At 34.7% G+C, this 25,810-nt stretch overlaps 1 protein-coding gene across 1 annotated transcript in view; it reads left to right on the forward strand.

The window, feature by feature from the left end:
• LOC129227262 (eye-specific diacylglycerol kinase-like) overlaps positions 1–23,934 on the forward strand; it is a 113,849-nt gene extending 89,915 nt beyond the window's left edge. Inside the window, exons 23-28 of the mRNA XM_054861779.1 lie at positions 3,622–3,659; positions 5,017–5,137; positions 16,100–16,136; positions 17,384–17,483; positions 19,326–19,389; positions 23,702–23,934. Of these exons, the coding sequence (XP_054717754.1) occupies positions 3,622–3,659; positions 5,017–5,137; positions 16,100–16,136; positions 17,384–17,483; positions 19,326–19,389; positions 23,702–23,727 (386 nt within the window). The 3' untranslated portion in view covers positions 23,728–23,934. The remainder of the gene's footprint in view (positions 1–3,621; positions 3,660–5,016; positions 5,138–16,099; positions 16,137–17,383; positions 17,484–19,325; positions 19,390–23,701) is intronic.
• The last annotated feature ends 1,876 nt before the right edge of the window (positions 23,935–25,810 follow it).

A 25,810-nucleotide genomic window follows, 5' to 3' on the forward strand; every position in this document is an offset into this window, starting at 1 on the left:
AGGTAATGAAAATTATTTCCGTTCTATAAAAAACAGATTTCGTTCAAAATGACGTAAAATGTTTGTAAGTTACTATAACTATAGTTAATAAGATAATTTTTGTGCACGTCTTCATAAAGCAATCGGATTGCTTTATTTCTTGTTTAAAACTTTTGATTTAGTAAGCAATGCAAAAAAAGGGGGAAGTTTGTGCTTAGATGACCATTTGGAGGAAAACAAGTAGAGAGGAAGAGACATGACGCACTATGCAGAAAATACGAGGCGTGTTTTTAAAGTAAGTTCCGTTTTGATATTAAAAAAAAAAAGAACGAGTACAGATAGAGCAAAGAAATTTAATGAACAAAAATCTACCGCCCGTACGCTATTTTTCGACATTGCTCCCGTGATTTTCCCAGCATTTGTCATAGCGTGGTACAGATTTTTGTATACCTATTCGTAGAAAGTTGCCGCCCCTGTAGTCAACTATGAGGACTCCTACAGGGCTTTGGCTGGGGCGTTTTTGAACATCCTCTGGGGGTCTGCCTCCACCTCGCTCGCAGCATCTTTCATTTGTTTCAGCAGCTAAAGTCTTTCTTACGTGGTCTGTGGCACAACAGCAATAATGAGATCAGTGAACATGTTATCCCATGGTTGACTACACAGGCGGCAATTTTCTACGAATAGGTATACAAAAACCTGTACCACACTACGACAAATGCTTGGAAAATCATGGGAGTAATGTCGAAAAATAGCGTAAGGGAGATAGATTTTTGTGCAATAAATTTCTTTGCTCTATCTGTACTCGTTCGTTTTTTAAATCAAAACGAAACTTACTTTAAAAACACGCCTCGCATTTATTTTTATTAAAATTAAGCTTGCATACTGCTGTGCTAAGCGCAAAAATCGTATCTGCAGCTGAGCTCAAAATGAGAAACTGCTATTTAAAGTTTTACGCCTCCATATACTTAATTCAGATTCCACTTTGACAAAACAATTTTTTAAATACTTCCCTTTCACAAATGAGGCAGTGAGAAACAAAGGGATGTAAGTGGGCTTTTCAAAGTTCCGAGTAAAACGCATTTAAAGTTCTGGTCCTTCATTAAATGTTTTTTCTAAATCGCGTTGAATATCAGTACCCACCAGAGCAATTAGTACCATCTCTTGCCCTCAAACAGAGGAGCAGTTCTCCTACCATTTGCACTGACTATCTCCAAATTTTTAACTTTGGCACTTACATCCATTTGCTTCTCAATGCCTCAAATGACCATAAAAGATTGTACATAGGTAAAATATGTTATGAAGAATCTTTTCATGGTAATAACTCAATTTTGATAAAAAGTGCAGATACGACGCACGGATACACTTTATATGTGGGCATGCAAAAAAAACAAAAAAATTTCGGAGGTGGAAATTCCTTACTTACCTAATGAAACCTTACCTATCTCTAATGGGAAGATACAGTGGCTCCCAAAAGTGTTCGTACTCCTCCGACTTTCAATGAAATAGGATCGTATCCATTGATTAGAATAAATATTTCAGAATAGGCATTTAATTATAAGATCTATGATCAATTTTCAACAAAACTAAATGAATTTTTTTTTAAAAATATTAAAACTAAATTTTTTAAAAATCAAAAACTAAAAAGTGCCGGAAATTTTATCTCACAAAAGTCTTCGTACACTTAAAAAAATGTCTACATATTATTGAATAATTCAACTTTTTATTAAGTTATTATTTAGTAGAATATCATGCAGTATCAATAACACTTTTTAAACGTCTGGGAATAGATTTCATTCTTTTTTTTTCTTTTTTTTTTTTTTGCGTAATTTTTGAGTAAGTGTTCAACCTTACTTCGAATCTTATTGTTTATAGCTCTAGTTTCGTTTCAGAGCCGTATTTTCGTAATCTAGCCTCCAGATATCTCTAAATATGTTACATTACGTTCAAATCTGGAGACTGAAGGGGTACTTTCTAAATTTTAGGACAACTTTTGAGGCACTAGACGCAAACGTTGAAAACCGTGAGCTTTTTTATCGTTATCTTGCCAAAGAACAAAGTTGTTTCCGATAACCTAACTTTTAGCTAAGAGTTTAAAATTGGTTTTTAAAACAATTAAATGAAAGACATGATTCATTAATTCATCAAAAAATTCCAAACTACCAAGTCCTGATGCTGATATGCACCCTCACACAAGAACACCTTCACCGTCCTGATTAACTGGTCCAACTAAGTTCTTAAGATTAAGTTCCTAACTTTTTCTTCTATTTTCAATTAGGCAACAATTTAACCAAAAATGTGGAATTTATTTTTATTTGTAAGTAAGACGTAATTCCAAAACGTTTTGAGCTTATTTATCATTCATTTTGCGACGAAAGCGTAAGCTTTCTGTTTTTCGCACGGCCAAGAAAATATCTGCGGGAAGCGGCCCCATCTAATCCAGCTAATCAGAGAATTTGGCGAACAATTTTAGGTGAAAATTAAATGTAAAAGTTTTCATTTAACTCTGCAGAAACTTTTACAGCACTCAAATGTGTATTTTTCATAATTTTGTTTACTGTAAATCTCCGACCACGCTTTGTCAACTTTGCAGGTTGACCTTTTCTTATCTTGTTTTCGGTCCGATTCTTTTCTTTAAAGCATTTTATCAAGCACTTTACTATTGAACGGAATAAATCAACTAATTAAGAGACATTTCAAACCAATTTACCGCTACTGTGAGGAAAAAATTCACATTGGTTTTGGTTTTTTACGAATACCAGCCATTTAAAAGTAATAAGCACAATATTAAGGGATAAATAAACAAAAAATTGAAGCCAAATGACTCTTAACGGTCAACGCAATGCAAAAATAATAAAAAAAAACTACATATGATAATTTTAATCATGAATTTATTCGAAAATATTTGATTGTATGATGACTTTTGTGATGCATTCTTTCTGACTCTTCGTTTTTTGACCCATTTCAAAAAGAAGATCCTTCAATATTTAGAAAAAACATACAGGGTTTTATTTAGAATGACATAGGAATGATGTGAAAAAATATTGGACTTCATATTCGAATTCAGTTTCGCGTTATTTTGGTTTTACTAAAAAATTTCAAAGTGTACGAACACTTCTGGGAGCCACTGTATATAGTCTTATTCTGATAAGTTTACTGTGATGTCGATTCGCTGAGGCATGAGCTATTCCATTTGCAAAAATATGGGTGAGGAAAGCCGGGCAACATTGCGGCTATGATTAGTGGTGCTGTATCAATCTATGATTTCCTCGTCTTTCATCTCAAACATAAATAAGTTTATACTAGGCCAATGCCTCAAGTTATCAGAGCCGCACTATCTAGGAATTTTTTTTAATGCAATATTGCAATACTGTCACCAAATTTTACGAATCGTCATACAAAATTTGCCAGATAAGGAAAATTTTGCAGTGACCTTCAATGAGCTCCCACTGAGGTTGAATTTCAACTCAGTTTTATATTACAGTTAATTGACAAAAAAAAAAAAAAAAAAAAAATCAAAACTAGAAGATAGTCTTCTCTATCTTCAACTTCAAATTTATTGAAAAATCGGATTTTAACTCTTCAAATTTACACAATTCTTCACCTCAAACTACTAGAGACTGATATCGTGTCGTTCCCTTTCAGATTTGATTGGTGCTGCCAAAATGGGAAATTTAGAGCAGGTAAGACTATTTTCATTAAGTAAATAAAGGATTTAAAAGTCCCAAAAATCATTTTTTTAATGCACTGAAATTCTAGACTAGTGATTTCAAAGTTTGGCACGTGTTTCCATAGTAGGACGGGAAGCGTTTTGTGAAGACAGGAGACGTACTGGGCTGAAAATATCAGGTATACTAAATATGGGATACTCAGATCTGAAAAGAGTATAGATGTACGCATATCTATACATATATATTCTGCATATATGAATATACACATACACTCAAACCTGTTTTTGTGCTGTAAATATTTATAGCATAAAAAAAATCGCTCAAAACTTCACGAGTAGATGGAAAAATAGTTTTCGCAACAAAAACTACTAGTAAATCGCACAAAAAAAGAATCGCACAAAAACAGACCGTAGAGAAACAGATTTGAGTGTATATATGCTTTTAAACTAGACTTCAAAATGTTCTGTGCCATTGACCTCCCCCTCTCCCTCTAATGGTGGCACATAAAAGACTGAATGCCGCATTGGGTGACCGCGCTAGATCTGAAAAAGGTTGAGGCGTCTAACACAACCTTATTGGAAGGTCAAAGGGGGGGGGGGGGGTCGAGTTGTTATTATGATTGTGCTTAATTATTCATTTACTATTATACTGATGTTTCAAAGAAAGGAAATTCGAATCTACACATTTTGCTTATTGTTTTACTCTAAGAACACTTTATCTTATGGAAATTATAGAGGAGGTACGAGACGTTCAAGATTTGGGATACACTGATCTGGCTGATGTCTATTAGGCGTCTAATAAACAAGAGTTAGTGCATTCGGGGCATAAATACAGTAACCCCTCGTTATATCGCGCTTTTCGGGCGACAAAGAAAAAGAGCGATATATCCGAAAGTGCGATATAACGGATGTCATTAAAAATAGTTATGAGTCCAATACACAAGTAATTCTTTTTGACATGATTTTCTAATGGTTTCGATGTAGTTCACGAATGTACTATCACACCTATTGAAATTCAAACAAGATTGAAATTTAAGTAAATTTTCACCGTCAGAAAGTTAAAAACATCAAATGGCGAAAGAAGACGATCTTTGTGAGCTACCGCGAGACAAGAGTGAGCATTCCAATACCCTCTTATTCCCGATAGACTTTCTAATCCATTTGACTTGCTGTAGAAAGGATGTGAAAAGTAAAAGTGACCACATTGTTTATAGAAAACTCTTTTGCCCGTCCAGATCGTTCTTCCTTTCTTAATGTTTCTTAATGCTTTAATGTTTCGGGAGACAGAAGAAAAGAGCGATATATCCGAATGAGCGATATAACGAGGGGCTACTGTATATCACGAGAAGTAATATCGGTTCTATTCGCAGGTGGCTCGACTGCACTCTCAAGGCCACAGCTTAATGCAAAAGGACCACGAGGGGCGGACAGCTCTCCACCACGCCGCTTTCATCGGAAACGTGGGGGTGGTGCGTTATCTTGCTGCATACGGTGAGTGTGAAGTCAATTCTTTCTTCAGACAATGATGAAAACGTTAAAAAATATTACCAATATTAACAAAAACGGGGTTTTTTTCTTTCATTTGATTGCTTTTACTTGAAAACATGTTTAAGAAGCACTGCACACAATGTACAATTTCCAAATCCTCTCTCTCGAAGTCTCAAGGGACCGGCTGAAGCCTTCGAGTAATTGGTAGTTAGAGTTATAGGAAGTTCCCAAAGCCTTCTTAGGAGTTTGAGATCCAATGAAATTCAAGTTGGGAGGCTTCAAGTTATTGAGAGTTGACTGCATGACAATCCATCAACAATATTATATGTAATGTCAAGGCAGGCACCAACGGTGGCTAATGTAGCAGTCCTGACAGGTAATATCGAAATAACGTGTAGATTTATTTGTTATTTATATACTATTAGAGGCTTTTATATGCGCTGAAAAATTAAAATTGACTAATCTAATGACTTAAAAAAATCAGGAACAGACTTTTCCATAATGAAAACCTTTTGTTAATCAAGTGATGCAACTACACATCAAAGTGTATCTTTGGGTGGGGCGATTCTACGAAAATTCGTAGAAATTTATTAAATATCAGTTATTCCAAGTATACACATTAGCACCATCCACTCTCACGAACAGAATCTTAACGTACACGACAATTTGCTCTTCTTTTCCAATCAATCTTACACTATTCAGAGAAACTTGCATTAATGTACTCTTAGAACAAGAGCACAGCTACGAATCTAAGATCCCACTAGGCTTGACCTACCCTCATCGAGTTTCCTAAAATTGTTACCATATATGATGAGTAAAAGTTGTAAATTAAACGTGAAAGTAAGAATTTCTACCTCTTTCACGTGAACTATAGTCCGTTTAGCGAGAGCAGATAGTGGAAGTAAACAAAGCAACGTGACAATTGGCGTTTCCGCTGTCTGCTTGGCGTTGGGATGATTGAAAACAGCGCCAACCAGATAAGCGAAATGTCCACGCGCGTTTTCCCCCCTCTTCCCCCAAGTTTTGTTGGAAAAATTAAAATCAAAAGCAACGTTTATCAAACGCTGAAAGTTTTCAACAGCTAAAATCAATGTTATTTTTTCAATATAAAGTATTTCGATCAATAAGATAAAACATTTAAGCCAAATTAACATGTATTTTAAGAATGCATTTGGGTGGCAAAAATTTACAAAAACAAAAGTATTAATAACAATCATTGGGAAAAACTCAGCCACCACATTCAAACACACCGAAACAAAATATCATTATAAAAAGAAAAATTAATAAAGAAGAGGACGGGGGGGGGGGGACTACAGATCGTTGAAAGAGGTTTTTTTTTCTCTTCTTCTCTCTCTATCGTAGAAAAAAAATCATTACAAATTTATTATTTTCTTTTCTTTGAAAGATTTTCTAGCTCAAGCGTCATTACTCTTATTTCAATCAAAAATTGTTGTTCTAAAATGACAGTAATGTTTAATTAGATACCGTATGATTTGAAAAAAAAAAAAAGATTAAATTTATAATAGAATAAATTCGAAACATCTTTTTCAAGAATTATTTACTTGAAAGCATATTAACTTATCTTTATTATCATTTCATCTATTAATTAATTAATTTTTTTTCAAGAATTTCTAACACATGCGTTTAGTTCAACTAATTTTCTTCAATTGAAAATTATTGTTCTAAACATTCAATTGTCTTGACAATAAGAATTTGAATATAAGATTTTATTTGTCAATAAATATCGTTTGTAAATGCATACTTTTTAGATTTTATCTTGTGTTAAAATTATGGATGCTGGGTACCCACCCCCCTCCCCGCTTGAAATTGTGAGTGAAATAAATAAAAGTTTAGCCATAAAACTTTCAAAACGTATTCCATAAGCTGTACACCCCTTAGTCTCATTGGGGGCTCTAGCTGTTTGCAATAAGAGTTTCCGGGGACTTTGTATATAGTGCCGCCGACAGCCCTGAATTTTTCAAAGGTGTTGGTTAAGCCCCTAGGGGCATGGATCCCAGTGCGGTCGCATAGTTCGCACGTGGATAAAACTAGATGCTAAGAGGGAGCGTTACGAGATTGTCACCACGCTCTTCACAAACAATTTCTGTAATGTCAATGCTGGTGCCTTCTTGTCTGATCTATTATTTAAAAGGTTCGCTTGAAATGTGTCCCATAAAAGGTGGAAGGGCGATCTGTTCATTTTCCGTCGGTCAACTGGTGGTCATTTCGTTTTCGGAATCTATTTTGACACTACGCTGAGAATGGAAGCGCTGAAATTTTCGAAGTGTGCAAAGTGCTCAGTGTCGTTGTTTTTGGTTTTTCTTTCTTAATAATTTTCTTCCTGCTACGCAATAGCACTTTGTGTTAAGTTCATTAGTATGGAATTGAGTCCACCAAAAAAGGCAGAAAAAATCTTACATTAGTAAAGCTGAGAAAGAAATTATTTTGAACATTTTTAAAACAGTTCACCTGTTAAAAAAGATAGGTTTCAATTCAAGCATCTGAAAAGAGGAAGAAACAGTTCGCTCATCGAAAAAAATGAAATAATTTTATGGAGACGAAAGTATCTGAGAACAAAATCAAGAAAATGAGACAGGAAGGACGCAAAATTTATTATATGGACGAGACTTGGTTGAATGCTGGACATACTCTTGACAAAGTGTGGACAGATACCTGTGTTGAATCATCAAAGCAGGCTTTTTTATCTGGCCTGTCTACTGGATTAAAAGCTCCTTCTGGAAAAGGGGAGAGATTGATAATAACCCACATTGGCAGCGCAGCGGGATTTTTACAGCAAGGACTCTTACTGTTCAAATCGAACAAAAACAAAGATTTTCATAAGGATATGGATGCGGCTTGTTTTGAAGACTAGTTTTAAAATATTTTGTCTCATCTTGAACCAAACTCAGTTGTTGTGATGGATAATGCCCCATATCATTGTCGAAGAGAAGAAAAGGTTCCAAACACAAAATCTAGGAAACAAGAAATTATAGACTGGCTGAAGTCTAAAAACATTATCAGTGATGAGGGAGATTTGTTAAAAGCCGAATTGTTGAATTTAGTGAAGGCTAATAAGCCCAGATTTGAAAAATTTGCCATTAATGAAATCGCCTCACATAATAATGTTACAATTTTAAAACTCCCACCCTATCACGCTGAATTAAATCCCATTGAGCTGATATGGTCCCAAATGAAAGGATTTGTGGCCAAATAAAATAAGACTTTTAAAACAGCCGATGTCGAAGAATTGTGCAGAAGAAGTATAGGTGAAATTGGAGCTGAGCAATGGAAAAGATGCATTGAGCATACTGAAAAAATAGAAAAGCAAATGTGGGATTTGGACGAGGCCATTGAAGCAACAGTTGATTCTCTGGTCATTAACGTGAATTCCACCGACGATGAATCTACGAGCTCTGAGAGCGAATCTTGATGCAAGTAGTTTAAGTTTATTTTTCCTAAATAATATATATGTCTTATTATCCATTATTTTTTCAATGTTACTGAAGGTAATTCTCACAAATTTCAAGTCTCACGCGTGAAAAGTTATTGATAATTAATTTAAAAAACTGTTTGTACTCTAACTTTTTTTTTTCTTTTTTTTAAAGCGCCGTTAAGGAAAAAAAAACCATATGAGCATTATGAATGGGCATACCATACAAGTGAGACTTCAAGGTTCGCAGACTTCCAAAAACGTACCTTCCAAAACTACTTTTGTCACATTAAAAACGATACGATTACTCAAACACAAATGAGAAAGTATTAAAATTCTGCAGTTTTGTAATTTACTGCAAGCTCAGAGACAACTATTCTCGATTTATAATGTGAAGCAAATAATTTAATACATAATACGAAGCACAGAATTAAAAGTAAGTAGACGTAACCTCTCTAGAGCAGATTGTTAGTTAAATACAGAATTTCAAACACTCCGTAAAATTTAAAAATGCTGATTTTTTTCAAATCAAAGCAATATTAAATTGTTAGAAATGAATATGTTTTAGAAAACGCGGTTTACAAACTAACATGTTTTTTTAAATATCTAACTGGACATTTTTGGTGACATTTTTTGTTATTTACTTATTTATTAAAAAAATAAATCATTGATCCCGTACCCCGATACTTTTAACAAATCGTATTTTTCGAACAAAATTCTGTAGAGAATCAGAATTTTCAGTGGAAAGATTCAAAAAATAATGTTATTCTATGAAAAAAGAAAAGTATTTTTTTTTCTGGAAAATTTGCACATTTGGGGCAGCTGTGAATAAAGCGGATTAAAAGCGGGAAAAAAAGCTCATGCTAACAAATTCCGTTCAATGCGAACAGCATTGCCAGTCGGGCGAGTAAGTCATGAAAGTAGTAACCCTCTTTGTTTACTTCCTCTATCACCTCTCGCTGAATTGAGTATAATCAGGGTTGCCTGGGGTTGAAAGGTGACTAAAAGTGAGTAATTTACTCTCATCGAGTTTCCGAAAATCGTTGTCATAAATGAAGAGTAAAAGATGGAAATAAAACGTTAAATTAAAGTTGCCTATGTTTTTCGACTCTCTAACCAGTATTGTCAGGGGATAAAAGGTTTTCAATGAGGGAAATAATTTACCCCTCATCGAGTTTAAGGAAATTGTTGTTATAAATGAAGAGTAAAAGCTGAAAAGAAAACGTTAAAATAACGTTGTCTACCTGTTGCGTGTGAACTAACCAGGGTTGTAGGGGCTAAAAGGTGCCCCAAAAATGAGTAATTTACCCTCATCGAGTTTCCACATAAGTTATATAAAAAAATATGCGTAAAACTATTACAAAACCGATGGTATAGGGTTGCCTAAGCAAAAGTGCTCCAATCATAAGGTTGCCGCTATTCAAAGTTTGAATATTAAAACTTCGAACAACGTCTCCAAGGTGGTGCTTTTTAAGTGAGAGCAGCTTTACCATCCGCTCTATAACCCACACAAGTCGCCCTGCGTTTTCCATGTGTTTGATCCTTTGAAAAAACATTTAAAAGGGAAGTGCTTCAACTCGGACGACGAACTCAAGAACACTGTGAAGGACTGGGTCTCGTCACAGCCACAGAAATTCTGGGAGTAAGAAATCCGTCTCTCAGTTAATCAGTGGGATCGTGGTGCTCAGGCCTATGGTGTATACTTTGAATATAGTCTTCATTTAGACCCACAGTATCGTTTTGTACCTTTTTATTTGAACAACCCAGAAATCTTTTGTCTACGACGACTGCAAAAAATTTAAGATCTTGGTTTTAAAAAAAAATGACGAAATTTTTATTGTTCTCGAAAGAAAGAAAAAAAAATAGAAAGAAAGAAAATCAGAGGACAAAACCAGCTAGGATCTGGAAGTTTGCGCAATATGGTACCACCTAGAAAGGTGTGCAATGTTAGGTCTTTTGTAATGGTCACTTTTTCCACTGGTGTTGAGGCTTCACTGTTTATACTTTGTAACAGATATTTTCTGTAATGTTTGGCGATTGCTACTTTACTCAAGTAGTTCATTTATTTTTCTTAAATTTTACCCCATAGATTTTGTTTCATTTAAAATTCCTTCCACTGTTAACCAATAACCTATTTGAAATAGAGCGTTTGTTTATAAAGCAAAACCGTGCGTTTTAGAAGGAAATATACTACGTTACACAATTTTAAATTGGTGAAAAGAAAGATGAAAAACTAATTTAATTGTACCAATTGACAACGTATGTTGTACTTTCAGTAAAAACATTTATTTTCCGTTACTACTATCAACTTACAGGTAGTTATCAAAATAATGGAAACACTGAGACAAGTCTGGTGTTGGGAATCGCTACTCTGCCGTAAATGTTCTGTTAATAAAGGTACCTTCTGACTGTAATCAATTATACTGGTGAATCCAGATTGTGATTGAATACTGTGGTCACTTTTGCTGCTAATGTTCGTTTTTAGACATTACAGTCCGCTTCAATACCCGTCGGTTTCTTTCACTAAGCTTCTTTTTCCATTCACTATTTTGCTTTGCCGAGCTTGTCTTACCATGCTATGTGTATGCTGTCATGACTTTAGATACTGTACCTCTAGAAACGCCAAAACGTTGAGATGTTTCAGTTACACTTGCTGTAGCTACACTGTAAAAACGATTCAGAAACGTTCCTGAAAAATAATGGGCAGCTGATGTGCCTAATTTCTTCCAGTAAAATATCTTGGAAAAACCAGTAACGCTTTCCGCTAAAAGTCAGTAACCTTTCTGAAATTAACCTTGAAACTTTATGAAGACGTGCGAAATCTGCCCTGTTAAAGCCAGTCTTGTCTCTAGAACCTTCTAGAAAAATTAATTAGGTTCAGTATAATTGATTAGAACCTTCCTACTTTACCAAGAAGGTTCTAGAAAAATTAAGTAGGTTCAGTATAATTGATTAGAACCTTTCTACTTTACCAAGAAGGCTCCATAAATATCAGAGCGATCACGGCTAAAGCCATGCAAGAAGGAACCAAGCATATCCCTTGCCTGCAATTCCCGTTTTGCAAAGCTGTAGCTCTCCATTGACATTTTCGCTCTCATTGGGAGCTTAGTCAGTCTGGACAGGCCGTAAGCAACTTTAGGCCGATACACTTAATAAACACGCTCATTGAATCTTCAAACTGGTTGCTAAAAATATTTTCCACAACAGTGACAAGTCTGCACGCGTGCAACTTGTAGCGATTCAGGAAACCTTTTTGTGATGATACTTGTTTTTACGGGGAAATAGGTGAAAACGTGTGAAATCCCGAGACGTTCCCCGGAAATAGCCAATAACGTTTCGGAATTTTTTTAGTGTAGACGTGCTCCAACAATTTGGCCTCTTTTAAAATTTTAGAGGTTCGATATTTCACGGGCTTGAAAAATAGTCAAGACTTCCAGAATTTCAATTGAGCCACAATATACTACCAGAATATGTACATTGCTACTTATAAAAAAAACAGACATCTAGTTTTATTCTTTATAACTTACGAAGTACAGTCAGCAATGTCACTTTTATTCACAGGTATTTCCATTATTTTGATAATTACCTGTATAAGTATCGGCAGCTCTAAAATTTCCTCACAAATCAGAAAAAAGGCCACGAAAACGTTTAGTTCAACTCAAAGAGAATTTATTCATCGATCGAAGTATTGACGTACTCTATGGCAAAACAAAACGCCAACCCACGCTCATACCCATCCAGCGAAGTTAATAAGCAAAATTTATTAACCTATTCTTCTATCGTGCGCATTAATCAATCCAAGCCGAACTTTCAATCCGTATTCTGCGACTCATCGACTGATTTTTTGTCATTAGTTACATTCGGTTAGGCCCGCTTCAGAGGACAGGCCGACATAACCGACATTTTGGGTCAGAGAGAGCTTTGGGTTCAACCTTGGTTTCAAGTATTCGAAAATACATTGTTTTAAAATTTGTTTTGATATTTTTTTTCATAACTTTGAAACAGTTCTATGTAACTTTGCTTCAAAATAGGTTTTATTAAAGCAATCACGAATTGCTTATTGTTCTCACTTGACCGTTTTAGGCGTCCGTCCGTCCTTTCATTTTTGGAGGGACTCCGCCTCGGTCGTCCCCTTCCGATGCTGCTCCGCCAGCGAGCACCGTCTCCAAGCTGTGTCCATATCCCACACACACACACAGATGCCTACACACATACGACTACACAAAAAACACGCCTACACACATACACACACACCTACACACACACACCTACACACACACACCTACACACACACACCTACACACACACACATACATACACACACATACTTACACACACACCTACACAAAGCCGGATTTAGGGGAGGGTAGGCGGGGCTACTGGCCCGGGCCTCCACAACAAAGGGGCTCCCACAATAAAATTTTTTACAAAATATCCTAACTTCCACGGGTCGGAAATATCGGATATATACATATATATCAAAATATTCGGATATATATCAAAGTATCGGATATTTTCGAAAATATGATGATCTTTTCGAACACTGATTAGGGACCACCACTCCTTCGTTGTCCCGTCGCCTCCACACTTCCAAATCCGGTCCTGCACCTACATACACAAACACCTACACGACGGGGGGCAACACTGACGCAAAAAATAAAGAAAGAAAAAGAAAAAAAAAGAATAAGAAAAAACGAAAAGAAAGGGAAAAAGAAAAGGGGAAAATAAAACCCCGAATAAGTGGAAACGCAAACATAAAGTAAAATTTATTCTTTTGGTATTTACTTTTGTGGCACTTATAACAGAGTTAATTATATTCAAATACGCAGTTTTTTTTTTCTTTTTTTCCTTTCTCTCTTATTTTCTTCTTCTTTCCCCCCCCCCCACCTTTTTTTCTCCTCTTTTCTCCTTTTTTCTTTTTTTGGGGGGCGGGGGACCCGGCGACACATCTCACAAGGGTCCAGCCTTGCCTCTCTGCGGCCCTGTTGGTCTCAACTAGTCCGGATAAACGAGGCTGTACTGTGCTAATGTTATCACGCTTACTCTTCTGGAACCAAAATGGCGGATGAGTCAACTCCCTTTTATAGTGGCTTTAACCTAACATAGTGGCTTTGCATTCTATGACAAATGACGCAGACGTCAGCCTAATTTAAATGAGCTTTCGATTGGAATTTCAACCCACCTGAGAATCATCGATCGACTGGTTTCCGAGGATTCTATTTCCAATCGGATCGAAGAGAGTCAGCACTTTTGCATCCCCGAGCGAATTGTATTCTATTTCGGATCACGTTCGAAAGCTGTGATGACTGGAAATTTCAATTCAGCTCGGCACGTAGCGAAAATTTACGAGTACGAAGAACTCGTCCTTTTAATTACTTTAATTATAGTTTTATGATGACGCCATCCTGTGAGAAATAAACGTGTTACGAGAGATCTGTCTATATCAGGTCAACCAAAAACTTGGGGTTTTCCCCCGAGATCTTGGGTTTTCAATAAAAACCTTAAGTCCTGAGGATTTGGGTTGAAATTCTCGGGTTTTAGGTTGATGAAAAGGATTACCGATCATTTAAAATTTTACCGATAAAACATTATATTATCACTAAAATATAGTTTTTGCTTAAGCAATCAAGAATGCATATGCTTAACTCTTAAATGCATAGTTTTTAAAAACACTTTCAAGTGTTTTATTTGGCTTTAAACTTCTGTTTAAAATGTGGGGAAAAGACTTAAAGAAAACCTTGTTCAATTATGGTATGGTTTATGTTTACAACTACAACCATTGGTGACATTGGACTTTCCGGAGAAAAACAACAAATGATGTACCATCAAATGTCCCGAAACAATGATAAAAATTGTAAACATGTATAACTATTTAAACAGTCATAAAATCTGCTACAGAATCAAAAGAGGTAGGTATTTTCAAGTGTACTAAACTAACAAAAAATAAGTCCTACAATTGTGAATCCTGAAATAAGAAACCTATTTTTGTTTTCCATCATATTGGTGCATTAACAAGTTTAAAATAGAAAAATGAATTTAATAGCATCTTCAGTATTTTCTTTGTTATTGGCAACTACAGAGTTTCAATTTGTTCTTATTGCATTTTAGAAGACTGAATTGGGTATGTTGCCAAATGGCAAGACGATGTATTTAAGGGTTAAAATTTTTCAAAAGGATGCGTATGTATAACAAAAAAAAAAAAAAAAACTTTCTCTGCTTTAGCCGATTTCTATCTTTATGTTGCATAACTTCCCTGCCTATCCTGTACTATCTGTATAACTGTATCAAGTTAAGACATTTTCTTGCAGTAGACGATTTTTACTCTGTTTTGTAAGAAATTGTTCCGGAAATCAGGTTTAGTATTTATTTCATACGTATTTTAGGGATAGTCTTGGGGTAAATCTTGATGAAGAATACTACGGAGAACTCTGGATTTTCTCTGATAGTCGTAACTCTATACAACATCTACAAAATTGGACCATCATAAACTAGATAAAACTAGTATAAATTTCCTTTAAAAGCTTTTAATTATCTCTCAAAAGCCTGAAATTCACTTACAATGTATACCTTCCCATACAGAAATCTATAGGTATGGTCAGGTAGACTCACTGGTGAAAGAGAGCAGGAGTTGTGCAATCCCTTCTACTCCTTCCCTAACCTACTCAAAATTCTACTCCAAGGAAAAAAATCTCACATAATGCAGAAGTGGCACGTTCCACCCGTTCATAATTGGTACATGGGAAGATTACTGGACCATTGACTTGGACTGTGATAGAGCCTCACAGACAATCTTATATCGACTTGCCAGCTGACGCTCTAGGTGCCTCTCTTTTATTGAGAGCAATAAAGTCTTTCCAGACTGCACCAGGTGTCTTTCCCATCTGCCCTTTGCTGAGCCCTTACTGGAATGTTTAAGCCTCTCTGGAGAGGACATTTACACGAAAGCCCCCTGCCCCCAACTCGATTGTCAACACGTCAATGGCTCAAAGGATATTGCCCGACTTCCTCTGACATCGGAGATGAGTAATAACAGTAGTATTTATTATCACAATTTTCCACCTTTATCATTTTTCAGATGAATAATTTTCAAACTGCAATTGGATGGTCTTATGCCAGGGTGGACCATCATCCATAATGTTTATTTTTCAATGACAGGATTCAAGGTTAGATTTATGTAGTAACATACACATAAAATATATTTGTATTTTATAAACTAGGAAAGCATTACTACCAAGTAATACTTGACATGTTTATATTGAATTAATTTAAGACAGAAAGCAACATTTGCAGCATATTTATATTTTAAAGTCAGAACTTTAAAAAATCACATAGTTCACTGTGGCATAAAACCATCCAATTGTAGCAATTACAAAAATGTGTATCCCGATATTTCAACAATAGATTTTTTCGGATGAACATTCGTGTCAAATGCATTCCTTTTCTACTTTCTAACATTTACATATTTACATAGAAGAACTTATGTTCATAAATTTATTGGATTCAATAAAAGTGTAATTATATTTTCATCTTTTCAGCTCCCATTTCTGTTCTTGATGCTCAAGACGAAATCATGTAAGTCTATTTTTTCCCCTCCTGATTTTTGAAGAATCCCATCAATGTAATGAAGGTCTGTTGCCTATCATGGAAGTAGTAAGATTGTCCAATTTGCTGTACACTGCTTTAGAGTATTGCGCATGAAAGAAGAGTACTTATACAACTTATTGAAAGGTTTCAGACGTTCTAATACAGAAAGATTTCATTTATTTGAAACAAAAATAGTCTTTAACTGGCACATTTAATCATGTAGGTTAACTTTGCACCATTTTATACTTTTTAATTTATATGCAGTGCCTGATTACTGAACAGGTGGAATAGGCCGTGGCCTAGTGTCCATCAAATGGCTGAAGTTACTTTAGTCTATGACAAAAAAATACTTTAGCTTATGGTTAAAATTGTAAAGTTTGAATACAAGGGTACCCAAAAAAGTATTTGACTTAGGGCCCCCGACATCTAAATTATGCCTTGTATATATAACTTCAAATGAAACTGTAGCAGGCCCAATGCAGCACTCTGCTGATAAGATTATAATATTAGTTTTCCACATTTTATTTTACAATATAAATTGGCAAGTTATTGTGCATAGCCGTAATTGTTTAATCCAATAATTCTGAAGTCACTCTTTGGTTCTGATAAACTGAGTTTCGATCCTTCGAATCTTAAAAGATTCCATTTGTTGAAATAAAGGTGAGGAAAATTGGTTTGCGTTGTGATAAAGATTATTGGTTTTGTACAAGTCTGGGAATTTTGCCTCTTTTAATCCAAACATAAATGAGCTAGTCCAAACTTAAAGAGTCACGCTATAAATCGTGGGGTTTCTTGAGCCATGTATTGAACAAAATATAAACTGGGCAGTAGTTTATAGCCGTCTATATTGTTAAAAGTCTATGGCTTTGCTATGACTGGTTGAAAATTCCTTGGCTCCTTCGTTAGTCTAGTTTGCATAATACTTCAGTATAAGGTAAAGATAAACTGTAGAATGTTGAAGAAAATCTTATATTAAAAAGGCATTTAAATCATAAACAAACAATTGCGAAATCCCTTCATAGCGACGTCATGGTGGACATTCCACATTTATTCGTAAACAACTGAGCATTACCGCTCAAAGACACTTTTAACAAATAAATAATAATGTGACCTAATATTAGGGCATGTAACTAATGAGTAACAGCAATACCCGAAAGGCAAAATATCGTTCTAAATGTTATCTCTGCGTCTCTAGGTCGTGTTTATATAAATGAAACAACCTACTTTGCTTTCAGGTTTCACACAGCACTTCATCGAGCGGCGACTAGAATGGACAAAGTAGTCTGCTCTATCCTGGTGAGCGCTGGAGCCTCGTTGGACATCAAAGACAAACAGGTAACAAGAAAAAGTCGAAAGGAAGGGTAGACTGTCCAGTGAATGAACACTCCACATCGAATAAACAGTTCATATTTTTTTTTTTTTTTTAATGACTTAGTAAAAGAGAAACTTAACTTCCCTCTATACACTTCCTGAAAGAAAACGACAAGAAAACGCTGTGTTTGTCCTTTGGTAAAGGGTGTTCTTTCTTTTCATTTTGTAGATTTAACCCCCAAAAGATCTGACGCAGGATTGTAGAAGTTTTCTCAATTTTTCAAATATCATTGCGTATAACAATTGAACTTTTTGGCGATGTTGTGAATTTTTTAAAGTGATATTGCACTTAGGAGCTGTCCACAAATGCTGTCTCGCAGATATTCGAATACCGAACCAGGATTAGAGTTTAGTTGGCTCCTAACAGATCCTCTCCAAATTAAAATATGTGATGGAGTAGCCTCGGGGTAAATTTAAAACAGAAAAAAAACCGGTGTTGAATTTCATGCAAAGGGGATAAACTTTCTGTCCTGCCACATAACTTTGGGCACGCAGATGATAAAAATTGATCAATAAAAAATAGCGTGACATGTAACAAGGGGAGAGGGGAGATGGTATGATGAAATGTGACACTTTGTGACAAAAGGGGGAGAAGGCAAAAAAGTTGAAAAAAAGTGTGACCTCATTAATGTGCAGCCCCTAACGTATCATTCTATGGTCGGTCTACAATGCAACTCCCATTAAATCGCTTCAAAATTTGAAGTTTCAACATATGAAAGAGTTCACATTGCAATTTCAGAAAAAATATTTTCTCTAGTCAAAATAAATTTCAAATTTTTCCTTTAAAACATCTCTCCTAACAGACTATTATTGAAACTTTACAGTGTGAAACGATAAGTAGTCTTAAAGGCCTGCCATTTTTGAGCCATTTTTGCTTTTCTAGACAGCGTAGATATTCAAGGTTTACCTTTTATCGATAATAGAAAATACATTCAATACATTTTCTCAAATATTCTTCATAAAATATCAACATATTGGCATTTGAACTTTACCAAAAGCATTTTATTCATTTTTGTGTTTTTTCTTTAGAGGGAAAGGGGTTGAAAGTAAAGTCGTGACTTTTCACCAAACATCATCACATGTTCGTCAAGTGTTTGCAGAATTGTCCAGCGTACGTGTTCGAACCCTGATGTTATTTTCCAACTATAGATAATAAACTAGGAGGAAAAAATAAAACTACTCTTTTCATACTCACGTTCTAGGGACTTTCTAAACACAAATGTTGTTTTATGATAAATTGTTACCATTTTACGTAGTACAATCTAAAAGTTCGGGTACAAATTGTATAAAACCATACCCTGAATAGTTCACATCACCGAAGCACATCCATCTTCAAAATAGTCACCTTGAGCGACTATTCACTTCTGCCAACGTTCGTATAGCTTTTGGAAGCACTCTTGGAAGCCATTAATCGCAACCTTTTGTAAGGAATAGGTCGAAGTCACACTAGGTTAAGGCCGTACTTAACCCAGTGACACTTTTGCCTATTCCCAGCAGATAAAAAAATTTTGTTTGAACGCCTCTTTCCTTCGTCAGATGAAGTTAAATCTGCATCGCAGGAGGCCTTACAAGAGGTTGCGAAAAATGGCTTTCAGGAGTGCTTCCAAAAGTTGTACGAACGTTGACAGAAGTCGCTCAAGGTGACTATTTTGAAGGTGGATGTGCTTCGGTGTTGTGAACTGTTCGGGGTAAGGTATTATTCAAATAGTCCCCGAACTCTTGGACCGTACTAGGTATAAATCTTTATATTCTAGATAAATAACTCCATCAGCCACAAATTAGTTATGTAACATTTCTGTTTCACAGGGATACACGGCTCAGCAGTTAGCCGAAATCGTTGGAGACAAAGTGCTGGCAAATTACTTAGAAAGTAAGATTTATTTTCATTTTCGGTGTGCCACTACAGAATACTTCCGTACGTATCCCCTGTCTTTGTATGTCAAAAATAGAAAGACCATTAAACCTCCTAATGTAACACTTATGTAAATCATTTTTATTTTCTGATCAACTTAACTGATCTAGACAGTAGTAAACATGAAAACACAAATTTTTGCAAATAATTTCCTTTAGAAAAACTGTTTTGTCGGCTATTCTTTCATTCATTAGATTTTGCAATAAAACAAATATTCCTTGTAATCCTAAAACACGTGTCAGCAATCATTACAAACATTGTGCTTGATTTTATCATTTTTATCTTCAGTGCAAAGGTTTTATTTTTGCTTCTTATGATTAATATTGATGTAAAAGAGTCTGAGAAGAACAAAGGGAAAGAAAATTCATTCTGAAAATATGTGAGCTTAAAATTAATACAGACGAATTCGCTTATAACGAACGTGACGATTACGTACGAGACGTATAACGTGCGCGATATTTTCTCGTTATGACCAAGTGCTCGTAAAAATAAAAAAATAATAATAATAAAAAAACCGAGTCTGAAAACAAATCATAAAAATTCATACATATTTACGTTTTTTGTACACAGTATCCAAGAAAATGAATAATTAGCTTTGAACTGTCATATTTTCAATTGCTTGTGTCATTGTTTATCAAAAAAAAAAAAAACCTCCAGACCTGAAAATCTGATGTTTGCACTCCTAGTTTTGAGATAAGTTTGAAGTTTTTGAATTTTTAAAAAAAAGGGCTTTCATCACTTGTTCCCAGGATTTATGACTCATCACTATCTTTCTGCTGAATTAGGGATTTTTTAGGAATTTTTCCTAGGAATGATTAGCTGAGCGGGCTGGAAGACTTTAATTTGAAAAATATATGACTCGCATAAGTATTGCTTGCTATGTTCGGGGTTTCCTCATTAAAATCGAGTTGTGCTTCCATAGACTTAACCATTTCGTACCAACCATTTTCGACTTAATCGTTAAATCCGAGTTATCATTAAATCAGTGCTCGTCATAAGCTAGTTCGACTGTACAGCTATACTTTCCAGTACCCCTTGTCAAGTAACAAGTTGTTATAACAACAAGATTTTTTGTATAAATATTAATTTCATATTTCTCCGAGTTGTATATTTTTTTTCAACAAGAATACAAACTTTCAATGCTGTTTGACTTTTTCAAGTTTTAGAGAATTCTGCTATGGACAGGTAAAGAGCAGTAACTACAAATTTTTCATTTTGCGTTTTTGTCATCTATTAAACTTTATCTTTGGTGAGAAGCTCGGTTTCCGCTGAAAGAAAAGTGTGAAAAAAACTACTAATTGCAACATTTCCCTATTGCTAATATTGAGTCAAACACACATTTCTTCAAATATCTCAAAAACGCATTTCTGTAGATACTGCCGTTTACTTGCTTATGGAAGAATTCTCTTCTGTAGTAACATTTTGAATGTGATTTGCGAAGGTGTAAAATTTTATAAGAACTAAAATAAATTTTTGATGTCGCAATTATTTTTTAATGTACTGACTTTCAAATCTGCACGAAACATTATGAAACTAATGACGAAGATTAATTAAAGTTGGCGACGCGTGGGAAATTAGAGAGTGTTTCCGCAAGCCCTCAGGCACTTCCTCGGCGTCGTGTTTACATGATAGATTTCTGTGCCACCGATTCTGCCTACAAGCAGTCTGCCTGCCTTAAGGTAGCTAGCTGCCTACGTTCGGAGTCCTTTTCTTCAAAAAAAAAAAAAATCAAATACTGACTGCATGTATATTATTTTAATTCAATAGTGATTAAATCTAGGAAAATAAACGAAAAAAATCAGTTATTTTCTTATAAAATTGTTAAAAAATGGAAACTTTGAGCAAAGAAAAAGGTTAATTTTTTCACGCGAAGCACTCTACACTCATTTCAACTTTATATTTTACAAAAATACTTTCTAATGTAAGTTCTTACATTAGAAGAACTTACCTGTGTTCTGAAATAAAAGCTTTATAACAATCTCAAAATTGAAATATATATGGCAATTTAACTGAAATTCACAGATTTCTAATAGAAAAACCTTCAATATTTTATAGTTAAAATAGCTCTAAAAATGTTAAATACTGACACTGAGCTTAGATTATAATTCAAAACATAGCTAGGAAGGTGAAAAACATTATTTGAAAAAATAAGGTAATAGTATAAAACTATTAAAACTACGAGAGCTGTCATAAATAAAATTGTCAAAATAATAGTTTTTTCAGAAAAACGCTTTAAATTACATTAATGTTTTAGACAGTTTTGAGACCAAGTTTCTCCATGTTAGTAGCTGAAACATCCTTTGACTACTTGCCTATATGTTTACTTTTTTTTTCAAGCTTATCAAAAAAGATAAGTTGGTCTTTGGGGTCTTAGGGATCTTTAAATTCAACTTCCGGTTCTTACGATATCACATCCGATGTGCTCAACTAGCTATAACTTCGTTTTTAATTGTCGTAGAGACAAAAATGTAACATTTTTGGAGTCCTAAAAATCTATTCCTTTAAAAAATAAAATGAAGCAAAAGCGATTTTATTCGCAAAAATAGTTATTTTATGGCAGGCAGACCCTTAAGGCTTTTGCAGAAAAGGGCATGGAAACGTTGAGAAACAGTTAGCACTCGTTCCCGGAACATGTTTTTTCCGAGAAAAGCATCGGAAAGAGGAATTCCAGTTCAGAAATTGCAACACCCTCAGCATGTGTGCAAACGCATCATAGTATAACACCTGGAGTGGCAGTTTTCCCTGCACTAATACAATGACCGTAAAGAAACATCGTTTACAGAATTCGATAATTTTTAAGGATTTACTTAAGGCTCGCAAGGGATTGGTACAGTCTTGTTTTTCTCGAGAAAAAAGTATATATAAACATGATTCTTGTGTATATCGAGAATGTTTATTCCGATGGTGGGGATCTAGTGTTTCACAACTTTCCCGTTTTAGAGATATACGCGGTTGAAATATAGCATATAATGTTATATTTCAATAACCTAAGTCTCGGTGTATCGGAGAGGATACGGAAAATTTTCATGCACCTTTTAAATATTACAACCAGGGTTCGCCAATTCCTTTCAGTCGATATATGTCCCGATATATGTCTGATATTTATATTGAAAATATCATGATATTTTCAAAACTTGTTTTTTCTACTACCGTATTTTCAATATAACAATTATAATAATCATACTAATTTTGTTTATTTAGTATTGAAATAAACCAAACGGTTATGCACTATATTTTTATGATGTATTAATGCATCATTAATACAGCAAAGTAATATAATATTTCTTTTTTATTTTATATCACTTTTGTTATTAGTAATGTAACAATTTCAATTCATGTTAAAAGTGCCTAATTAAATATTAAACGTTGGTCAAAAAAAAAAAAAATGTGTTATGGCTGTGCACCAACTAGTGCATATTTTTTATTTCTGAATCATTTAACTGTGTAACAGTAGCCAACAGAAGAAACATGAGTAAAACAGCTAATGTTAAACTAACTTCATTAAAATTGACAAAAATGTAAAATGATACATTAGATATAAATAATGAGACAAAGCGAATTTCGTCTATATGATGACGATGATGATGTCGTGTCTATGGTAATGTGCATTTATATGGCTCCGAAGCAGTCGTAGACAGCCTTTGCAACTTCGACAGCCTTATCTGTATAAAGTAGGTCCACTGGGTCTTCTAAGCGGATGTTAAAAAGTTTGGCCTGAATTGCTGCATAGCTGAAGCTGTGTTGACGAGATAGTGGGATGTCATCTAGGCAATGAGTACAAAAGTTTGTGTAACTACGCTGTCCATCCGCAGAAATCCTCATCCCCTTTAAGTGATTTGTCCTAAGTCAGCTTATAGTAGTCAATAATGGCTCTGTCGCAGTTCAAATCCAGAATGGAGTTTCTTTTAGCTTGTTGACTGATTAGTTCGTCTATATATTGTAATAATAACGAAAGAAAATGAAGAATGATCTAAGGATGCATTTACTATTTTGAAGACTTTAGTTTGTACTGATTGAAAATATCGGATATATATCAAAATATCCAATATATATATATATATAAATATCGGATAGTTTCGAAAATATCGTAATATTTTCAAACCCTGATTAGAACTGAATTGGGACCCCTTCATGCATAGACATTGAATTTAATACAGAAATGGAAAACTAACGCGCTGTTTAAGAGAATGGGCAATGATAGGGGAAAAACGGAAACACGCTGTATATTAATAATGTTTACTTATGTTTTTTTCTTTTTTTTCTTTGCCAGGTGCGAGTAATCCTGTCATCATCTGAGGACAAGCCTTTGAAGCATTCCTACATCAATACAGTCATCGATATTTTTGCATTAGAACATTTTAGAAAACCAAACAGGCTATCAAACATTGCTGAAATCGTCTGTTCTTGCAGGATTAAGGAGATTTTTTAAATAACTGAAGTGCCATTGTAAACTGCAACCGACTTTTTAGGATATTACTTTTTACTTAATAAAAGACACTTGAACATCCCCCCCTCTCTCTCTCTCTCTCTCATGTTCAAAAGACTTTAAAATCTTAATGGGGTTGTTTCCTTCAGTCAAAAGTAATGCTTTTAGTCACTGAAATTGATAAAATTAGCAAAAAAAAAAAAAAAAAAATCATGGAGCCAGAAAAACTTCATTTTCCCCACAATTATTTTTAATTTATTTTTTTAACTCTCCGATTTTGAAAATACGGCGTGATCTTTATGACGTCACAAGTAATGTACTTTGGAGCTCTAACTCCATTGCCGCGCTAAATGTTAACGCTTTGCCGTCCACCGCTTTTCCAAGTTTAGATAATTTGTGCTGTGCGATAATGGCATCAGTGAATGGCTTTCATAACTTAAGATGTCATGCGCAGAAGCGCAAAAAAATGAATTTCAATCTGCGCACCAATTAAAATTATTGTTAAAAAATACTAAACTTTGTCACATTATTGAAAAATGGTTCAATCCTATGTCTTTAAGCATGCTCTTTCATAAAAAAAAATTTTTAAATTTCGGAAATGACCCCGTTTCCTTAACAGGATAAATTCTTTTCATGGCAAAAATTGCATGTCACTTTTTTTAATAATATTTAGTATCAATAAAAATCTGGAAAGGTAAGTGCAAAATCTTGCAAAAGTTTAACTTTTAAGGCCTTCTACACACGAGGCGGTTAGTTGACGAAAAAGTTGCCTCTCAACTAGTTGACTGGCGTTTTTCATTGTGTTCACACGAGGTAACTTAGCTGAATCATTTTTTCTTTAAAAAAAAAAAAACAAATTTACTCTAGCAGCTGCTCCACAACACTATTAAACCTGAACCGGTAGACTCAACTGCAGTTGAACTTGGTTTATACGAAATGTCAAAAACCCACGAATTTATTCTTATTAGCCGTATTTGTAACAACCGTGAATGAGTGATACTGTGAAAAAACGACGTAATGCTTAACTATATTTAAATAATATTGATGCTTATGTTGATACGCACATTGAAATCTAACTATTAGTACATTCAGAAACAAATCACTTATTTCTTTCAAAAAGAATGTCTTGAAAAGTATTAAAAAAGGAAAATGATAATCAACAATCACGGAATAAGTTATAATCCACAATGGAAGATGCACAGTTTTCTTTCCGAATAAATTTAAATGTTCACAGGCAAACAAATGTACGGGATTTATTTTCCATGCAAACTATTTAATATTTTCTTCTCGATACACACTGGGGCTTCTACAAAAAAAATGATGAAAACTTTCTAAAAAAGAAAATTACTGTATTAACCACTACCATTTTAAGTAAAGAGGCCAGAAATATTTGTTCATCTTTGCCGAGACTCAATTTAATGTACGTATTATATGTGAAATTTTTAATGTAATTAGATAGCAAACCAAACTTGACGAACATAACGTTCGTTTTAAACGTGATCGTATTCAGAGAGTTCAACTGTAGTTTACTAGTGTTTAGAACGGATGTCTTGCAATGTCCCAATGAATTGAATAAACTAAAAAATTGATTCAACTCATCTGAAAGAGGACGGTAGCGGCACATGTGTCTGAAGCATAGACATGGGAACCGCTTCGCTACGGAACTGCGCGGGGGAAAATGATTCCTTTTGAACTAGTCTCGGTCGCCATTTGATGGGCAAAGAAATCGGTGTTGAACTGCATTTGATTCGCTTCTTTCGTTTGTTTATGGCGGATAAAACTCAAACATACCTTTAAGCGTCGAAAAAATTTACTCTTGGAAAAAGAACTTATTATCTAATTATGTTTAACACACAGACAGCCAGGCGTCACTCGAAAAATTCTATTTGAATTGCATTTTTGAGAACATAAGACTTTTAGATCAATCAAAAATTAGCGTTGGCGCCCTGATGA

This window comes from Uloborus diversus, chromosome 8 (genome assembly GCF_026930045.1).
Source record: "Uloborus diversus isolate 005 chromosome 8, Udiv.v.3.1, whole genome shotgun sequence".
Lineage (NCBI taxonomy): Eukaryota > Metazoa > Arthropoda > Arachnida > Araneae > Uloboridae > Uloborus > Uloborus diversus.